Here is a 17530-nt window from a genome sequence, read left to right as displayed (position 1 = left end):
GATTATATCTCATACTTGTCTTCCTCCTGTTCCCTTTTTAGCCTTTTTAATGAGTGTCAAGATGGGGACTTAATGTTTTGAACAATTTTTAAGAGACTACTATAGTTCGACAATTATGCTAGTATTTCTAGGCAAGTTTTCAGTGAGTATCTGGATCCAAATGGAATAATTCTACTTGCATTTGTTCAAATGCACCTGGGCTGGGGGAACTAAGTGGGGATAGTTTGCAGTGTGTTCAGTTTGGTGATGATAATTAAAACCATGAAGTAGTTTGAGGATAATGAGTACATAAAATAAGTGAGCACAGGCCCAAACTTCATCTTGTGTTCCAATCTTCTACGTCAAATTACATGGTTAATAGGGGTTATGTCCCTGTCTACGTCACTTCAGGTGTTTAAGTTGACGTTGAGTGCATAAAGTAGTGGACAACATTAAGTGTGTAGCCATGAAGACCACCGCTAATATAAAAAAATGACACATTTTAACCTAACAGGCTTTAGTTCTTCATTGTTTCAAGGTTTCTTTATCTTTCTGTCTCTTACCCACAGGAACCACTGTGTCTCTTGAAACAACAAATAGTCTCTTGGATTTATTGTGTTACTATGGTGACCAGGAGCCCTCAACTGATTATCATTTTCAACAAACTGGACAGTCAGAAGCATTGGTAATAACTGTTGGCCTTGATTTTTTTTTTTTTCCTTAAGCTTCTTTTTGAAGAAATTGCTTTTAAAAATAAGATGGGTTGTTTTGCCATGTGTCAGGGTAGTAGAGATTTGTACTGAGATGTGTGGTACGATAGCCTTGATAAAAAGTGGTATAGGAGGAAGAGAGATTTTAAACAGTTACTTCTGTTCTAGTTTACTTTTTAACAATATGTTGTCCTCACCTACTTCATATTAAGGCAAAGCGTTGATCAGAAATGTTTGGGCTGGCCTGTGCCACTTAGAGTAATAACATGATGTATTCTGGCCAGGGAAAGACTCCGTGGCCTGGGCCCCCTCAAAAATTCATACGTGGACTTAGAGGAGAGAACACACTAGGCTGGAGACAGAACAGTAGTGTGCCGGGGGCCGCCTGTAAGTTGAGTCATAGCCTCTCTCTCGACTCGTGAATTTTACTTCTAGAACTAGGTCTCAAGAAATCCTTTGGATCAGTCAAATAGAGATGCTCATGTGACATTTTTCATGAGGAGGTATTTATACTTGCAAAAACGTTGAAAACAATCTAGATGTCCAACAGTAGATGATCAAATGATGATAAAAGTTAGTGTGGCCATTGAGCACATTAGAGTAGATGTGTTTGGGTATGGAAACATTCATCCAATAAGTGGGAAGCAGGCTATCAGCAGTATATATTCCATTTTTGTAAAAATGTTTTTACAAATGCATACAAAAAAATCGTTTAAAAAGTGTTTCTGGGTGATGGGATTATTGGTGTTTTTCTTCGTTTCTATCTTTTCTACTCTTTGCCCAACTAAATGTGGATTTCTTGTTTCCCCCTCAGAGACAGGGTCTCACTCTGTCACCTAGGGTGGAGTGCAGTGATGCTATCATAGCTTACTGCAGCCTTTAACTCCTGGGCTCAAGTGTTCCTCCTTCCTCATTCTCCCAAATAGCTGGGACACAAGTGTGGGCCACCATGTCTGGCTAGTTTTTTTTTGGGTGGGGAGGGCGGGTAGACATAGGGTCTTGCTGTAGTGCCCAGGATGGTGTCTTCAACTCTGGGGCTCAGGCGATCCTTCAGCCTCCTAAAGTTTTGGGATTACTGACCACTGCACCTGGCCAAATGTGGATTATTTATGTAGAGAACTTTACATTTTTAAAAGTGCATAGGCAGTAGGTTGCAGTTAAACCTTGCTTTCCAGAGTATCACTTCCTGAAGCCCTGCTCTGGTTGGCCCTCTGCCTCTCCAGCCCCAGCTCTTGAGGCAGCAGGCTACAGAGCCAGCACTGACCTCTGCAATGCCAACCAAGCCTGTATTGCTGTACGTCAGCCTCATCCCAGACCTTGGTTTATAAATAAAGACAAGATTTAGTCTTATAAGAAGTCTTGCCAGGTGCAGTGGCTCACACTTGTAATCCCAGCACTTTGGGAGGCCGAGGCGGGTGGATCATGAGGTCAGGAGATCGAGACCATCCTGGCTAACATGGTGAAATCCCGTCCCTACTAAAAAAAAATACAAAAAATTAGCTGGGCGTGGTGGCACGCGCCTGTAGTCCCAGCTACTCCGGAGGCTGAGGCAGGAGAATTCCTTGAACCCAGGAGGTGGAGGTTGCAGTAAGCCAAGACCACGCCACTGCATTCCAACCTGGGCGACAGAGCGAGACTCTGTCTTTAAAAAAAAAAAAGAAGTCTTAGTTTGCTTGGGTGAGTGTTAGGCATTAACTATATGTTGTTTATCTTGCTTTCACCCTAATTATGACAGTTTATCTGTATGGATCAAGCCAGATGTAGTCTCTGAGCAAATAGGCTGTGTTGTTTGGTTTTCCTCTTTCTATCTGAGGACCAGGCCATACAGGGAACTGGCTTCATCTTGTCTCCACGCTGTCACTTGTTGCTTTGAGAGTCAACTTGGCTTTTCATCTGATTTGCACTTAAGAAATTAACTGTATAGGTGTAAGCGTAACTGGGCTTCCTCTTTGCCTTCTGCTGGATCTATGTTTCCTTTATTTTTCTGAGTTCCCTTTGCCTTTCTGATTTTGAGTAGTCTGACTGGGAAATGCATTCCATTGCCTTAACTTTTATTTCTTTTGATGATTATTCATTTCAGGAAGAGGAAAATGATGAGACATCTAGGAGGAAAGCTGGTCATCGGTTTGGAGTTACATGGCGGTATGTCACACGTAATTAGAACCTTGAATTACAGTGTCTTACAGTGCATGGAATATGCCCCATCACCCTGTGAAGATGTTTTCTTGTGATGTTCTAAAATAATGGATTTTTATTGTGCAATATAAATTTCACTATTTGTATTCATACACATTTAGACCGTTTTTCAATAAGGTCTTTATCTCCATTCAACAACACAAGAATCTGTTGAGACTTTGACCCTTTTTTTTCCCTCATCTGTTTAACTCAGCATAACTTTCATATGGTATGGTTCCTTTGGTAGTTTCATTAACAGTGCTACCTTGGAATATATACCTCTAATTCTGAAAGATTTAATACTTTTGTTTACTAAAAATATCATGGACACTAGAGTGTACTGCTAAATTAAGACCACTGACAACATGTAGACATACACAGCAGTTAGAATGAAAGGTAATAACTTAATTATATTGGAGAATTAGCTGGGTGTCTAAAAGGAAGACATTTCATGTGAATGTCTGGAGAGGGAAAGCTACCATGATTATCTAAAATTGTTATTGAAGTGATGAATTTGATAGGATGAAAGATTAAATTCCTTGGGGTAGGCTGGACGCAGTGCCTCACACCTGTAATCCTGGCGCCGTGGGAGGCCGAGGCAGGTGGATCACTTGAGGTCAGGGGTTTGAGACCAGCCTGGCCAACATAGTGAAACCTCATCTCTACTAAAAATACAACAATTAGCTAGGCGTGGTGGCACGTGCCTGTAATTCCAGCTACTCGAGAGGTGGAAGCAGGAGAATCACTTAAACCCAGGAGGTGGAGGTTATGGAATGAGAGAAGAGTTAAAAGTACATGTGCTAGAATATGACCAGAAGGATCCAGAAGAAACCGTTTTGCCTCTGGGAAGTAGTATCTGAAGATTGAAGAAAGGTGAGGAAACTTTACTAGGGACTTTGTCATACAGTTGCTTCTTGTTTTTAATAGCACAGATATTTATATACTTGTTTATAAACTTTTCATTTTCAATTGTAATTCTGCCACTTAACCTGCAAAGCCCTGACACCACATTAAGATTGTTAAGTCTTGATTTTCCCCATTTTCAAAATGATAATAACCATAATACCCTGTAAGAATTGAGATAATGTATATGAAGTACTTGGCACATTGCCTAGAACATAATAAACCGTCAGTAAATGGTGGTAGCTCTCATTGGTATTTCTTATTGCCTGGGTTCACATTTACTCTCTTGTGTCTAGAGCAAAAAACAACGCTGAGAGAATCTTTTCTCTAATGCCAGAGAAAAATGAACATTCCTATTGCACAATGATCCGAGGAATGGTGAAGGTACATTTGTTTTATTTATTTTTGTCTTTCATTTCCACCGATCAGGGTGTTTCAGCCTCAGAACTACTAACATTTTGGGTCAGGTAATTTGTTGTGGGGTCTGTCCTGTGCCTTGTAGGATGTTAGTAGCTCCCTGGCTTCTACCCACTGGATGTGAGTAGTACACTCCTCCCCCACTTTCAGTTGTGACAAATAAAAATATGTTTAGGCATTACTAGTGGATAGAAAATCCCACTGCACTAGAGTATGAGCTTCATGAGAACAGGAGCCTGATCTATTGAGCCTGAGCTATATTACCAAACTCTAGGACAGAAATGTGCAAGGACTTCTTAAGTAAATGAATTTGATGATGCTTAATTTTTCCTTTTCCAGCACCGAGCTTATGAGCAGGCATTAAACTTGTACACTGAGTTACTAAACAACAGACTCCATGGTGAGTTTGAGAACTCCCCTCTGTCCCTTTCTCCATTTCCTTCTTTTAATTGTCTGTGTGAAGGCTTTGGATCGTGCCTCAGTCATTGGCCTACACTTTACCTTTTCCTGAGGCGTAGATGATTGAAGCAAGAGTAGAGATCCAGAGAGGAGAGTAGTTTTCCAGTTTTGTGGACATGTGATTAGTCAAGGGACACATAGGAATGACTGCTTTGCCTTAAACTCAGCCATTTAGGGATTAATCTTCAACCCCAAATTTTATCATTTTATTATTTTGCAGCTGATGTATACACATTTAATGCATTGATTGAAGCAACAGTATGCGCGATAAATGAGAAATTTGAGGAAAAATGGAGTAAAATACTGGTAAGGAGGAATCCTCAGTTTATTTTTTAATAGGGCCTAAATACTCTTTACCAGAAATACATGGGCTGGCCAGGTGTGGTGGCTCAAACCTGTAATACCAGCACTTTGGGAGGCCGAGGCGGGCAGATCACCTGAGGCCAGGAGTTCGAGACCAGCCTGGCCAACATGGTGAAACCCGTCTCTACTAAAAGTACAAACAATTAGCTGGGCGTGGTGGTGCACGCCTGTAATCCCAGCTACTTGGGAAGCTGAGGCAAGAGAATCTATTGAACCCAGGAGGCGGAGGTTGCTGTGAGCAGAGATCGCACCACTGCACTCCAGCCTGGGCAACAGAGCAAGACTCCGTCTCAAAAAAAAAAAAAGAAAAGAAACAGAAGTACATGGGCTGGAGACAGCATTTATGAGCATGTGTATGGCAGTCACTGTGTAGCATTTACCTGTTCACTACCCTTTCCGCAGCCCTGGGACTCAGCTGTGTCTGGCACATAAGAAGAAAAAGTTGCTTGACCCAGAGTATAGAGCTAGAATTCTGGACCATTTTATTCATTTATTTTTCATAATAGTTTTTCTGTTACAAAGTAATGCATATTTGCTGTCAAATCCTATCAGGTGTAAGTTCAAAAAGTTGAAATCACTGGATTGATTCTCCCCTAGTAACTTAAGAATAGAAACGGCTGGGCACGGTGGCTCATGCCTATAATCCCAGCACTTTGAGGCTGAGGCGGGTGGATTACCTTAGGTCAGGAGTTTGTGACCAGCCTGACTAACATGGTGAAACCCCGTCTCTACTACAAAAATACAAAAATTAGCCGGGCATAGTGGTGCTTGCCTGTAGTCGCAGCTACTCAGGAGGCTGAGGCAGGAGAATCACCTCAGCCCACGAGGCAGAGGTTGCAGTGAGCCAAGATCGCACCACTGCACTCCAGCCTGGGCAAGAAGAGCGAAACTCTGTCTCAAAAAAAAAAAAAAAAACCAACCACTTTTTTATATCATACTAGTCTATTATTTTTGCGTCTTTTCTTGGAAAACTCTCCTAGGTAGAAGACTGAAGACAGTTGACCACCTCTATCCAGTGGGGTGGGTGTTTGAATTAGCAGGCTTCTTTAAAAGGCAGAATCATGGAACCTGCTAATTAATAAACAGTTCTTAAAAGAGGGATATAGTTACTAACCTGCTTTAAACATAAGCAAGAAAGCTAAATTCTTTATTTTGTATGAAACATAGATTATTGGACAGATTACCCAGGCATGAAAGATACTTCTTGCTTTTTATTCAACTAGGAGCTGCTAAGACACATGGTTGCACAGAAGGTGAAACCAAATCTGCAGACTTTTAATACCATTCTGAAATGTCTCCGAAGATTTCATGTGTTTGCAAGATCGCCAGCCTTACAGGTTTTACGTGAAATGAAAGCCATTGGAATAGGTGAGGATGCGCCCTTGAGTTCTCTGAGGACAGAGACTGTGCCAGCCAGAGGTTTCAGGGCTACATAAGCAAAGAGCTTTAAATTATTCTTGTGCTTACATAATATGTTGGAAATTTTCTTTCCACGTTTGGCACATTTACTTACATGTACTTATTATAGTGGGAGTGCCTTTATCATCTTAGTGTTCATTAGTATTTTAGGTACTTTGTTTATGGATCTGTTGAATCTAAGGAGAAGTGATTGCTTTGAGTTAGCTAGTTTTAAATTCATGACATTTTCCCAACATAATTAGGTATTTGAACCTAAGTGTGTGCTAGTGTATTGTATATTTTTCATTAATTACTTTATTGAAAGTTGCTTTGGGAATCAATTCACTTCAATATATTTTACTGTTCTCAGTGAAGAATGTGACTAATAAGTATTTGGACTTTCAAAAAGTGATACAGTCTTTGTGATAGTTTTTTACCTTTACATTAATGAGTTGGAAAATAACTTTGTTCAAAGGAATAGAAATGCATATTTTGCTTAAATATTAACAATATGTTTTTAATTCAGTGTGTCTCAGTAAACTATATTTTGGATTGCTGTGTTTTTACCTCATTGTTTATTTTTTCTGTCTACCTGGTAATTTGAGAACCCTCGCTTGCAACATATCACCATATTATTCACCTGTTTGATCAACCTGGTATGTATGGCCTTAAATTGTGTTAATTTATATGGAAAATTGACCAGCTTTCTTGAGTTTATGTGATTAATTGTTGTAGGTTATCTTCTCTGCATATGAATTAAGAAGAGAGAATTTGTAAATTAACCTGTACAGCCTGAGCAGAAAGTTGTGGTTTTTTTAGAGACAGGATCTTGCCCATTGCAGCCTTGAACTCCTGGGCTCAAACAGTCCTCCCTCCTCAGCCTCCTGAGTAGTTAGGATTACAGATGCCCACCAGCATGCCCAGCTGATTTTTTTTTTTTTTTTGGACAGGGTCTTACTACCTAAAATTATTCTTGAGGGTAGCAATCTTGTTTGTGGTCTAAAACTTGAGCTGGAGGGGAGAGGGTTATGGATTGTACTGGCAGTGATGTTGTACAAACAGGAATTGGGTAGAATATATTTTGGTTGAAATTCCTTTTGTTCTCTGGAGCTGTGCTATTTAACACCATAGCCACTAGCCACATGTGGCCAGTTAATTAAAATTAAGTAAAATAATAAATTATTTTGTCACACTGGTGCTCAGTAGCCATGTGTCTAGTGGCTACCATGTGTCGTGATGCAGATTCAGAACATTTCCATCTTTGCCAAAAGTTTGTGGACGTTTCTGCTCCAGAGGAAAGGTAAACTTATTGTGAAGCGTTTTGGGAGGACCTCAAGGCTCCATTCGTTGTCCACTTTTAGGTCAGTTCCAGTGGGAGCTCTGCTCTGTAGTAGATGGACTTTGAAGAGAGACACACCTGAGCTGAGATGTCCACTCTACCATTTATTTACCAGCTATGTCAAAGCGACTAGATACCTACCTGAGGAATAGCAGCAGGGTGTGGTAGTTAAATGAGTTCCACACCGTGTCTGCTACTGTGCTTGGAGGGCACATATGAGGCACTCAAAATCTTTTGGTTCTTATCCATTATCCCCAGCCTGAGAAATAACCCTTGAGTTCAGAATTGACAGTTCTAGTCATTCTTTCTTGTGGATAGACTATAAAAATCACAGAAGGGAAGTTGTTTCTCTCTGGTTTGGAGGACTAATTTTGTAAAATCCATATCCTCACCTGTACAGGCAAATTTTATCTTTAGGAAAAGGAACCAGTTAATTGACTATACCTTGGAAACAGGTAAACAGTTTCCATAATTGTGTCCCCTAAAATTTTACTCAACCTTGGTGAGATTGTGATGGAGCTAGTATTTCTGACTCCAAAGTATATTCCTTTCCTCTATAACTCTCATCACTGGTTCAATTGCTAATCAAAGTCAGATGTACTTACATTTCCTAAGTAACAGCCAGGACTGGGGGATGGGGGATCTGGGGGAGCTGTGTTGGTTTGTCTTATGTATATAAATTTGCCTGTCTGCAGCAGTAGTTTTGGCTTACGCCTGTAATCCCAGCAATTTAGGAAGCCAAGGCAGGAGGATTGCTTGAGCCCAGGAGTTTGAAACCAACATAGAGAGACCTCCATGTCTACTAAACATGAAAAAAGTAGCTGGGCATGGTGGCGCACCCCTGTAGTCCCAGCTACTCAGGAGTGTGAGGCAGGAGGATTGCTTGTGGCCAGGAGGTTGAAGCTGCAGTAAGCTGCGTTTGCCCCACTGCACTCCAGCCTAGGTGACAGAGCAAGACCCTGTCTCAATAGTAATAATAATTTCTAGGAATTTACCCAAAAGAGAGAACCTAAAATAACCTAGAAACAATACATTGAAAAGAGAATATTATGTAACTAATAAAATTAAGAATGTTAGCAAAGGGAAGCATGCTTGAGTAAATTGTGAAACTCTATCTGTACTGTCATTACAGCTTTACTACCACAAACATACAAAACAGGTAGGGAAAGGAGTGTAGAGAAATATTTGACTGGGAATATTGCAGATGATTTTCTGACCTATTAGTGCTCAGTTCATGTTATATTTAAGAACTGCCCTGTCCATTAATTCTAGTTTACTTTTTCTTGACCTCATTCTGATTATATTTAAAGGGAACACAAATGATTACTAGCAAAAAACATTTTTGGCCGGGTGCAGTGGCTCATGCCTGTAGTCCCAGCACTTTGGGAGGCCGAGGTGGGCAGATCACGAGGTCAGGAGTTCCAAGACCAGCCTGACCAACATGGGGAAACCTCTCCTCTACTAAAAATACAAAAAATTAGCCAGGCGTGGTGGCGAGGGCCTTAGTCCCAGCTGCTCGGAAGGCTGAGGCAGGAGAATCGCTTGAACCCGGGAGGCGGAGGTTGCAGTGAGCTGAGATTGTGCCATCGCACTCCAGCCAGGGCAATAATGCAAGACTCCATCTCAAAAAAAAAAAAAATTGTTTTTCTAAGTATGCTGGTTTGGTGAGGGAGTGTGTGTTACTGTCTGCCGCCTACTTCAGTAAGTCAGGCTTCATGTGAAGAGACTAAAGGAAGGGGAAAGTCTCAGTGGAGCACACGAACAGAGACCTGTGATTATTCCGGATTTTACAGAGAATTGCTCTCTGCAGGGTATAGTGGTTCCTTTAGCAAGCATTGGCCTCCACCCAGATCTATGCGAGGACTTAGGCTGGAGGTGGAGAAAGGAGAAATGTGTCCCTTTGTATTAGGTACAGTGAGTTTGGTGGTGGTAAAGGAAGTGGATTAAACACATTTGCTTTCTTGTTCTGCAGGAGACCCTTTAAAGAGATCATCCTTCATCATTTATGATATAATGAATGAATTAATGGGAAAGAGATTTTCTCCAAAGGACCCGGATGATGGCATGTATAGAAATCACTTGTGTTTTCCTCCTCTAAAGACAGAGGGCCGGTTTACCTGAGTACCAGTTAGAGGCCTTGTGATCCCTATAGCTTAGAAGTATTTTTTTTTATTTTATTTTTAAATAAATTTGAGTACATAGTAGGTGTATATAGCTTAGTAATATTTGCCATGGTCTTTCTGAGAAAGCCAAAATTGTGGTACATTCCTGCCTCTCTTAAGTTTTTATGTTCTTAGCTTTATCTTGCATGTTACCAGTTTTGTTGGCAGGATTTTTGTTAATGTTACTGACTTGAAAATATATTTTATCCATTGTAACCAAAGCTCTTGTGAACTTTGATTTTCAGATAAGTTTTTTCAGTCAGCCATGAGCATAGTAAGTATCATTTCTTTATTAATTTGCTATCCATTTCCTAAATTTATCTGTAACTGGAGGGTTCTCCCTGGTTCTTTTCACTTTCTAACTCTTCTGTTCATGTCTTTGCTTCTGTTTTTTCTTCTTTCTCTAAAATCTATAATTTTTTTTTTCTTTGAGATGGAGGTTCACTGTGTCACCCATGCTGGAGTGCAGTGGCTCACCGCAACCTCTGCCTCCTGGGTTCAAGCGATTCTCCTGCCTCAGCCTCCCGAATAGCTGGGACTACAGGTGTGCGCCACCACACCTGGCTAATTTTTGTATTTTTTGTGGTAGAGATGTAGTTTCACCATGTTGACCAGACTGGTCTTGAACTCCTGACCACCTCCCAAAGTGCTGGGATTACAGGCCTGAGCCAACACGCCTGGCCTAAAATCTGTACTTTTCAATCACATACTATCCCTACCCTTTGTTTATTGTTTACATTGACATTTTTCATGCCCCTGAACAGATAAGCTTCCATAATATTTCAGATTTGCCTATTAGTAAGTTAAAATTGATAATGGTTTTTATTTTAGTTTATGTAATCATGCTTATCATAGGAAAAATTTCAGGCAGTTTTAGGATGAACCTTGTTCCCTAAGGGTAATTTAATTGCTTTACTATTAGATTGGTGCAAAAGTAATTGTGGCCTTTGCCATTACTTTCCGTGGCAAAAACCGCAATTACAAAAGCTGCTACTTTCAATAGCAAAAACCACAATTACTTTTGCACCAACCTAGTATTTAGTGTGGATCCTCACAAGGTTTTTACTCTGGGTACTCAAGCGTATGTATATCCAGGCATACTTTCAGGGTGTTTTATTTATTGGCAGCAATCAGTATTTCATAGTAAGAACCATAACTTAACTTTCCTGTGGGTAGATTTTGGAGTTATTTCATGGAGATTTTTACTAGTCCAGACTCTGCAGTGCAGGTGTCTTTTGTGCACTTGACCAGGTGTTGTTATAGGATTAATTTTTAATGGTATAATTGCTTAATTAAAATAATATTGTAATTTCACAGAACTTGGGATTTGTCTCCCCCCCCATTTCTTATAACTTATTTGCTGTCAACCAATAATATGTTGAATCAACATTATTTTCACAAGACACTCTACTGTTTTTATTTATTTGTGAACCACTGGCTGACAGGGTATCAGAGTGATACTTACTACTTGCATATTTTCAGTGCGCATCTCTCAGAGATCTAGAACTTGCCTACCAAGTACATGGCCTTTTAAAAACCGGAGACAACTGGAAATTCATTGGACCTGATCAACATCGTAATTTCTATTAGTAAGTGTGTTGGAAACATATCCTTTTGCATGAGTTACCAGATTCTGCAAGTGGGAGGCTGTTGATGTCCCTTCATACCTCACCTCTGGTTTCAGGCAGCGTGCCAATGATCTAATAGGACATGTTAATTGAGCACTTAGGAATTAAAGCAGTGGTAAAACTGCCAGATTTGAAAGACTAGTTTGTGTCCTTTAAGGGTTTTTTTTTTTTTTTTTGCAACACTGTAAAATCCACATATCTTTTTCCTCTACCCCCTCTCATTTTACATTTTCAAATTGTTATAGCAGGGTGAGCCCTGAAGATTTCCTTTCACCTCCCTTGCTTTTGTATTCAAAGATGAAGATACTGGAACCTAGAGATACTCCCTAAATGGGTTTGCTTTTAGGCAGATAAGAACATGAATTTAAGAAGGCAGCATGTTAACAGATGTGTGAGAATTGTTTTCTGTGTATCCAAATCCTTGTTTCACATTGAATGTTTTTAAAATGAATTTGAAATTCAGTATCTATTCACCATGACCTAAGAGTATACAGAGGAAACAGTTAGAAATGACCAGTTGAGGGTAGGGTGTTTAATTGAGAAGTCAGCACACACTGGCAGCTCTTAAACCAAATATTGGCTCGTTTAACTTGAAACTGTAAGTATTTTGAAATTCTTTGTAACATATAATATGCTATAATTTCAACCCTTATTTCCCCTGTTGTTAGACATAGGGACTTTAGACTAAACATACTTTTTGCCTTCATCACAGTTCCAAGTTCTTCGATTTGATTTGTCTAATGGAACAAATTGATGTTACCTTGAAGTGGTATGAGGACCTGATACCTTCAGTAAGATGGTTCATTACTTGTTATTTATCATTCTAGATGAATTGGGTTTCTGCAGATTAATGCTTTAAAAATGTGTTTCTCTTAATCAGGCCTACTTTCCCCACTCCCAAACAATGATACATCTTCTCCAAGCGTTGGATGTGGCCAATCGGCTAGAAGTGATTCCTAAAATTTGGAAAGGTCAGTTTTACTTTTTATGTGTCCAGGTGCATCTCACCTCAATATCCTCTACTTTGATAATGAATGTGCTAACATTACTGTTAGGGATGAAAACTTCCATTTTGACTGAACCGAATGTGTTAGTTGAGATCTACTTCAAGGTCATGTGCTCATGTTGCATGTTGGCTATCAGGAGAAAATTTTGTTGAAAATGACTTAAGTCAGTCCCTTCGTGACATAGGAATGAGCTGAGTTTTGTGCACCTGTTGTGGGATATGACCCAAAGAAAATAAATGCTAATGATGTGGCAGACCCTAAATCTGAATAAAGGTCTTTGACCCGAAAGCCTGTGTGATTCCTCTGTGCCAGTGTTGCCTCACTTTGCTAACCACAGTCAGTGATGATTATGTTTCCAAGTAATAGCCATGAGCATCACGCATCATGGGTGTGTGTGTCTTATGTGTATAACTTGGCTGCAAAATGAAATAGATACTCTGTATCTTTCACTAGATGACTACTGTATCATAAAGTCAGTAGGCTCTAGTCCCGCCCTCCTGCTTCACACGACTGCTCTAATAAGTGATAAAAGTATATCAAATTCCCAAGTGCTATAAAACAACGTCTTAACCACGTGGAGCTGGTGGCCGCTCCCATGTAGTGCACATGCCGTGATGAACACGTCACTGGAGCAAGGCCCAGGCATTGGCTTTTACATTTGTTCCACTGTGAATCCTGGTGGGTTTCTGGAATCCTGGGATAAGCCTAGAATAAATAACAGCAACTTATTTTTACCTACCAAAAAATAGGTTGACAGTGAACAAAAGTGTGTTGGTTTTACATAACAATGATCACTCCTTGTTCCTTTCTTGTTTCAAGATAGTAAAGAATATGGTCATACTTTCCGCAGTGACCTGAGAGAAGAGATCCTGATGCTCATGGCAAGGGACAAGCACCCACCAGAGGTAGGCCTGAAACTCACCAGCCAGTATATCCTCCCATACTGAGGTCTTCTTAAGGCTAGCTTCCCTGGTTTTATCTGCCATTTTGGAGAGTTCTGCTACCCAAACCCATATTTGAGTGATGATGCATCTAAACATATCTTGCCCTTAGCAGAAATCTGTTCTTAAAGTTACCCTCTTTCCTGTAGTCCAAAGCAAGCAACATGAAATTAGCTTCTGTCTTCAGCTTGCTTTTTTAAAAATCTCCATCTACAAAGGAAATGCATAGCTGAATTTGAAAGTTGTGGCTAATCAAAATACTTAGGACAGGGTCCTTTTTTTATTAAATTACTTGTGTGCTATACACATAATATATTCAAATGGTAAAATGCATTGCTCAGATTTTAAGGATCCTGTGTTAGTCTCCTGAACTGAAATTCTCATAAAATCAGTTAGGCAGTTCTGCTGACTCCTAAAGCTTCTCAGCTTCAGGTGGCATTTGCTGACTGTGCTGCTGATATCAAATCTGCGTATGAAAGCCAACTCATCAGACAGACTGCTCAGGATTGGCCAGCCACCTCTCTCAACTGTATAGCTATCCTCTTTTTAAGGGCTGGGAGAACTCAGGAAGCCTGGTGAGTACAGTACCACAAGTATACACTTTAGAAGCTTTTGTATTTGAATCTAAAACATTGGCCCACGCTGGTAGAGGTTCTTTCATTTGGCCATATAACAAGTATTTGATTCGGGAACTTGCAAATACCAACTAAAAAGCAAACTTTTGGAAGAAGACAGTATGCATGATGTAGTTGAGATAAGGCATAGTTCTCTCAAACCATAGGCTGAGAATTATCTTTCTACTTTCTGTGTCTATGGACAAGTAAGTCACTTAACCTCATTATTCCACTTAAATGGACTAAAGATCAAAGAAATATATGATCAAAGAAACGTAGTTTTGAAAATGTTTTGGTCATTTGGGTTATTGAAGTATTTTTGGATGCTTCTCCCATCCCACTCTCCAGCTTAAAATGTGGGCTGTGTACTTAGACTTCTGGAAGCTGGCATTTACGCACATTAACTAAACTTGGCCTTGACCACAACCCGTCCTTGATTGGTGCCACTGTGTTCTGGTTATGTTTTTATCAGCACTTCATTCACATACTAATTTTTAGTGTTTGTGAATGGGAACCTTATGCATATTCATGTTTCCAAAAATGAGCAAAAGGATCTTTTGTAGGGGTAGTGATGGGTGGTTTTCCTGTATTTTGTTTTGTATATAAATGTGTGTTCTAGAAGTCATTAGTGGGGGGTGCTTGTGCATGGCTCCTTGTACAAGAAAGTAACTTTATTTGAACATCTGATTGCTAGTCAGCTATCTCCAGGAAAAGATGATGAAGGCTTGTCTTTGAGGTGTGGCTCACACATGTCTCTCTAGCAACTATGCTGCTAGTGACAGAGACGTATGACATTTACATTTGGTTGTTAGCGCAGGCAGTTTGGCACACACTTGATACGACCAGGCTGTGATGATTGGCGCAGGGGTACGGACCTCAGCTGAGTCATGGGAGCTGAATGTATGTGTTTCTCCTTTGTCCTGCGTGTGGCAGGCTGATGGGGAGCACTTACATGAGACTGTTGCCTCAATCTGAGCCTGCACTTCATAACAGAATTCTAAGACAGACTGAACCCCTGCTGTACTTTAAGAGAGGGAAACAGCAGGTTCTGTTCTATGCCTCTTTTCCAGCTGTGCACAGGATGGATTCCCTCCTTAGAAGGACAGTGGTGATCCTCTACAAGAGGACAAATACAGTTGGAGTATCCCTTTTCCAAAATGCTTAAGACCAGAAGTGTATGGGGTTTTAGATTTTGGAGCATTTTTGGATTAGGAATATTCAGCCTGTACCAGCAAATCTCGACATTGGCAGCATATCAGATTTACCTGTGAAAACTGCAGTGTAGATTCGTTTGGGGAGTTTAAGCACCTGCGGTGATTCTCATGTACACACAGGGCTGGGAGCTAGTAGAGCCCACAGATGTGTGTCTTTGGGAGCTTACAGTATAGTTAAGAAAAGGGCATTTAGTCTCTGATTTCAGAGAGAAGACAGCTATAGTATCTGATTGCCTTGTTTTCCTAATAGTATTCATAATCTTTTTCCTTTCTTGAGCAGGAAAATGTTGGGGCTTTTCAGGAAGCATAATAAGATTCCTAGGTAAGTTGAAATCAGCCAGCTCTCTTTGGGTACAGCCTGGAAGTAGCCACATTTGGAATTTCTTCACCAGCCTTAGCCACCACATTTGGGCACTCTTCTGTTAGGCAAGCATACCGTCAACTCCCTACTATCCAGGGCATCCTGAGGCAAGCAGTTTTTTATCTGTGTTCACGGATCATCATACATTGGGGCTACATTGAATAGATCATCATGAAGTCATACTGAATGAATGTTGATAATCCATTTGGCCCTTTAGACTTTCTAACCTCACTGGAAACAAATAAAAATAAATGTTAGACTTCATCTTTGTCTCCAGAAATACTGTTGGGAATTCTGTTACTGAACTTACGCTGGATCTTGCCTATAAATGTTTTACTGAAGGGGTTGGAGAAAGTTCACACTTTGCCTTTCTTTTACAGAAGTGAGTTGCTGAATGAGCTTATGGACAGTGCAAACGTGTCTAACAGCCCTTCCCAGGCCATTGAAGTAGTAGAGCTGGCAAGTGCCTTCAGCTTACCTATTTGTGAGGGCCTCACCCAGAGAGTAATGAGTGATTTTGCAATCAACCAGGAACAAAAGTAAGTGGTCACCATGAAGCATAGTTTGTAAAATGGAGACCTTTCATCCATCTGCCCATTCAAAGTGTTCATAGCTTTCTATCCCTTCTATTTCCTTTCAAAAAGTCAGAATGTAGTAATTTAATGACTATTTCATTTGTCATGCAAGTCAGGAAAGCCTATAGATTTGACTGTTAGAACCTTTTTGTTTCTAATATAGTTTAATGCAACTGCAGGGTCCCTTTTTCTGATTTCAAAACTGACAGGCTATAGGTGAGTGTCAGAGACACCGAGAACCCCAGCACCCAGTTGAATTGCAGTGTAATCCTCCATTTTCTTTTCTTAACAGGGAAGCCCTAAGTAAACTAACTGCATTGACCAGTGACAGTGATACTGACAGCAGCAGTGACAGCGACAGTGATACCAGTGAAGGCAAATGAAAGTGGAGATTCAGGAGCAGCAATGGCCTCACCATAGCTGCTGGAATCACACCTGAGAACTGAGATATACCAATATTTAACATTGTTACAAAGAAGAAAAGATACAGATTTGGAGAATTTGTTACTGTGAGGTACAGTCAGTACACAGCTGACTTATGTAGATTTAAGCTGCTAATTTGCTACTTAACCATCTATTAATGCACCATTAAAGGCTTAGCATTTAAGTAGCAACATTGCGGTTTTCAGACACATGGTGAGGTCCATGGCTCTTGTCATCAGGATAAGCCTGCACACCTACAGTGTCGGTGAGCTGACCTCACGATGCTGTCCTCGTGCAATTGCCCTCTGCTGCTGCTGGACTTCTGCCTTTGTTGGCCTGATGTGCTGCTGTGATGCTGGTCCTTCATCTTAGGTGTTCATGCAGTTCTAACACAGTTGGGGTTGGGTCAATAGTTTCCCAATTTCAGGATATTTCGATGTCAGAAATAACGCATCTTAGGAATGACTAAACAAGATAATGGCAGTTTAGGCTGCACAACTGGTAAAATGACTGTAAATAAATGTTGTAATTAGTGTACACGTTTGTATTTCTGTTAATATAGCCGCTGCCATAGTTTTTAACTTGAACAGCCATGAATGTTTCATGTCTCCCTTTTTTTTTTGTCTATAGCTGTTACCTATTTTAGTGGTTGAAATGAGAGCTAGTGATGACAGAAGGATGTGGAATGTCTTCTTGACATCATTGTGTATTGCTGGTAATCAAGTTGGTAACGACTACTTCTAGCAGCTCTTACCACTATGACTTAAGTGGTCCTGGAAGGCAGTAAGTGGAGGTTTGCAGCATTCCTGCCTTCATGAGGGCTTCTACCACTGACCACTTTGCACGTACCTGGCTCCCAGAT

The 17530-nt window shown here is 40.4% G+C and overlaps 1 protein-coding gene and 1 non-coding gene across 2 annotated transcripts in view; both read left to right on the top strand.

Moving 5' to 3' along the window:
- Window positions 1–17205, top strand: part of PTCD3 (pentatricopeptide repeat domain 3) — a 31603-nt gene extending 14398 nt beyond the window's left edge. Inside the window, 17 exon segments of the mRNA NM_001280214.1 lie at window positions 549–664; window positions 2770–2831; window positions 4064–4151; window positions 4524–4584; window positions 4864–4949; window positions 6230–6374; window positions 7010–7060; window positions 9716–9805; window positions 10151–10179; window positions 11388–11494; window positions 12246–12324; window positions 12414–12504; window positions 13360–13445; window positions 13908–14056; window positions 15590–15631; window positions 16051–16209; window positions 16538–17205. Coding sequence (NP_001267143.1) covers window positions 549–664; window positions 2770–2831; window positions 4064–4151; window positions 4524–4584; window positions 4864–4949; window positions 6230–6374; window positions 7010–7060; window positions 9716–9805; window positions 10151–10179; window positions 11388–11494; window positions 12246–12324; window positions 12414–12504; window positions 13360–13445; window positions 13908–14056; window positions 15590–15631; window positions 16051–16209; window positions 16538–16628 — 1532 coding nt within the window. The 3' untranslated portion in view covers window positions 16629–17205.
- On the top strand, window positions 14939–15075 carry LOC112208274 (small nucleolar RNA SNORD94). The gene has a single exon (XR_002942688.1). It is a non-coding gene; the product is annotated as a small nucleolar RNA SNORD94 (small nucleolar RNA).
- Window positions 17206–17530: the final 325 nt, after the last annotated feature.

Source organism: Pan troglodytes, chromosome 12 (genome assembly GCF_028858775.2).
Source record: "Pan troglodytes isolate AG18354 chromosome 12, NHGRI_mPanTro3-v2.0_pri, whole genome shotgun sequence".
Classification (NCBI taxonomy): Eukaryota; Metazoa; Chordata; class Mammalia; order Primates; family Hominidae; genus Pan; species Pan troglodytes.
This window is presented reverse-complemented; position numbering and strand designations above follow the sequence as displayed.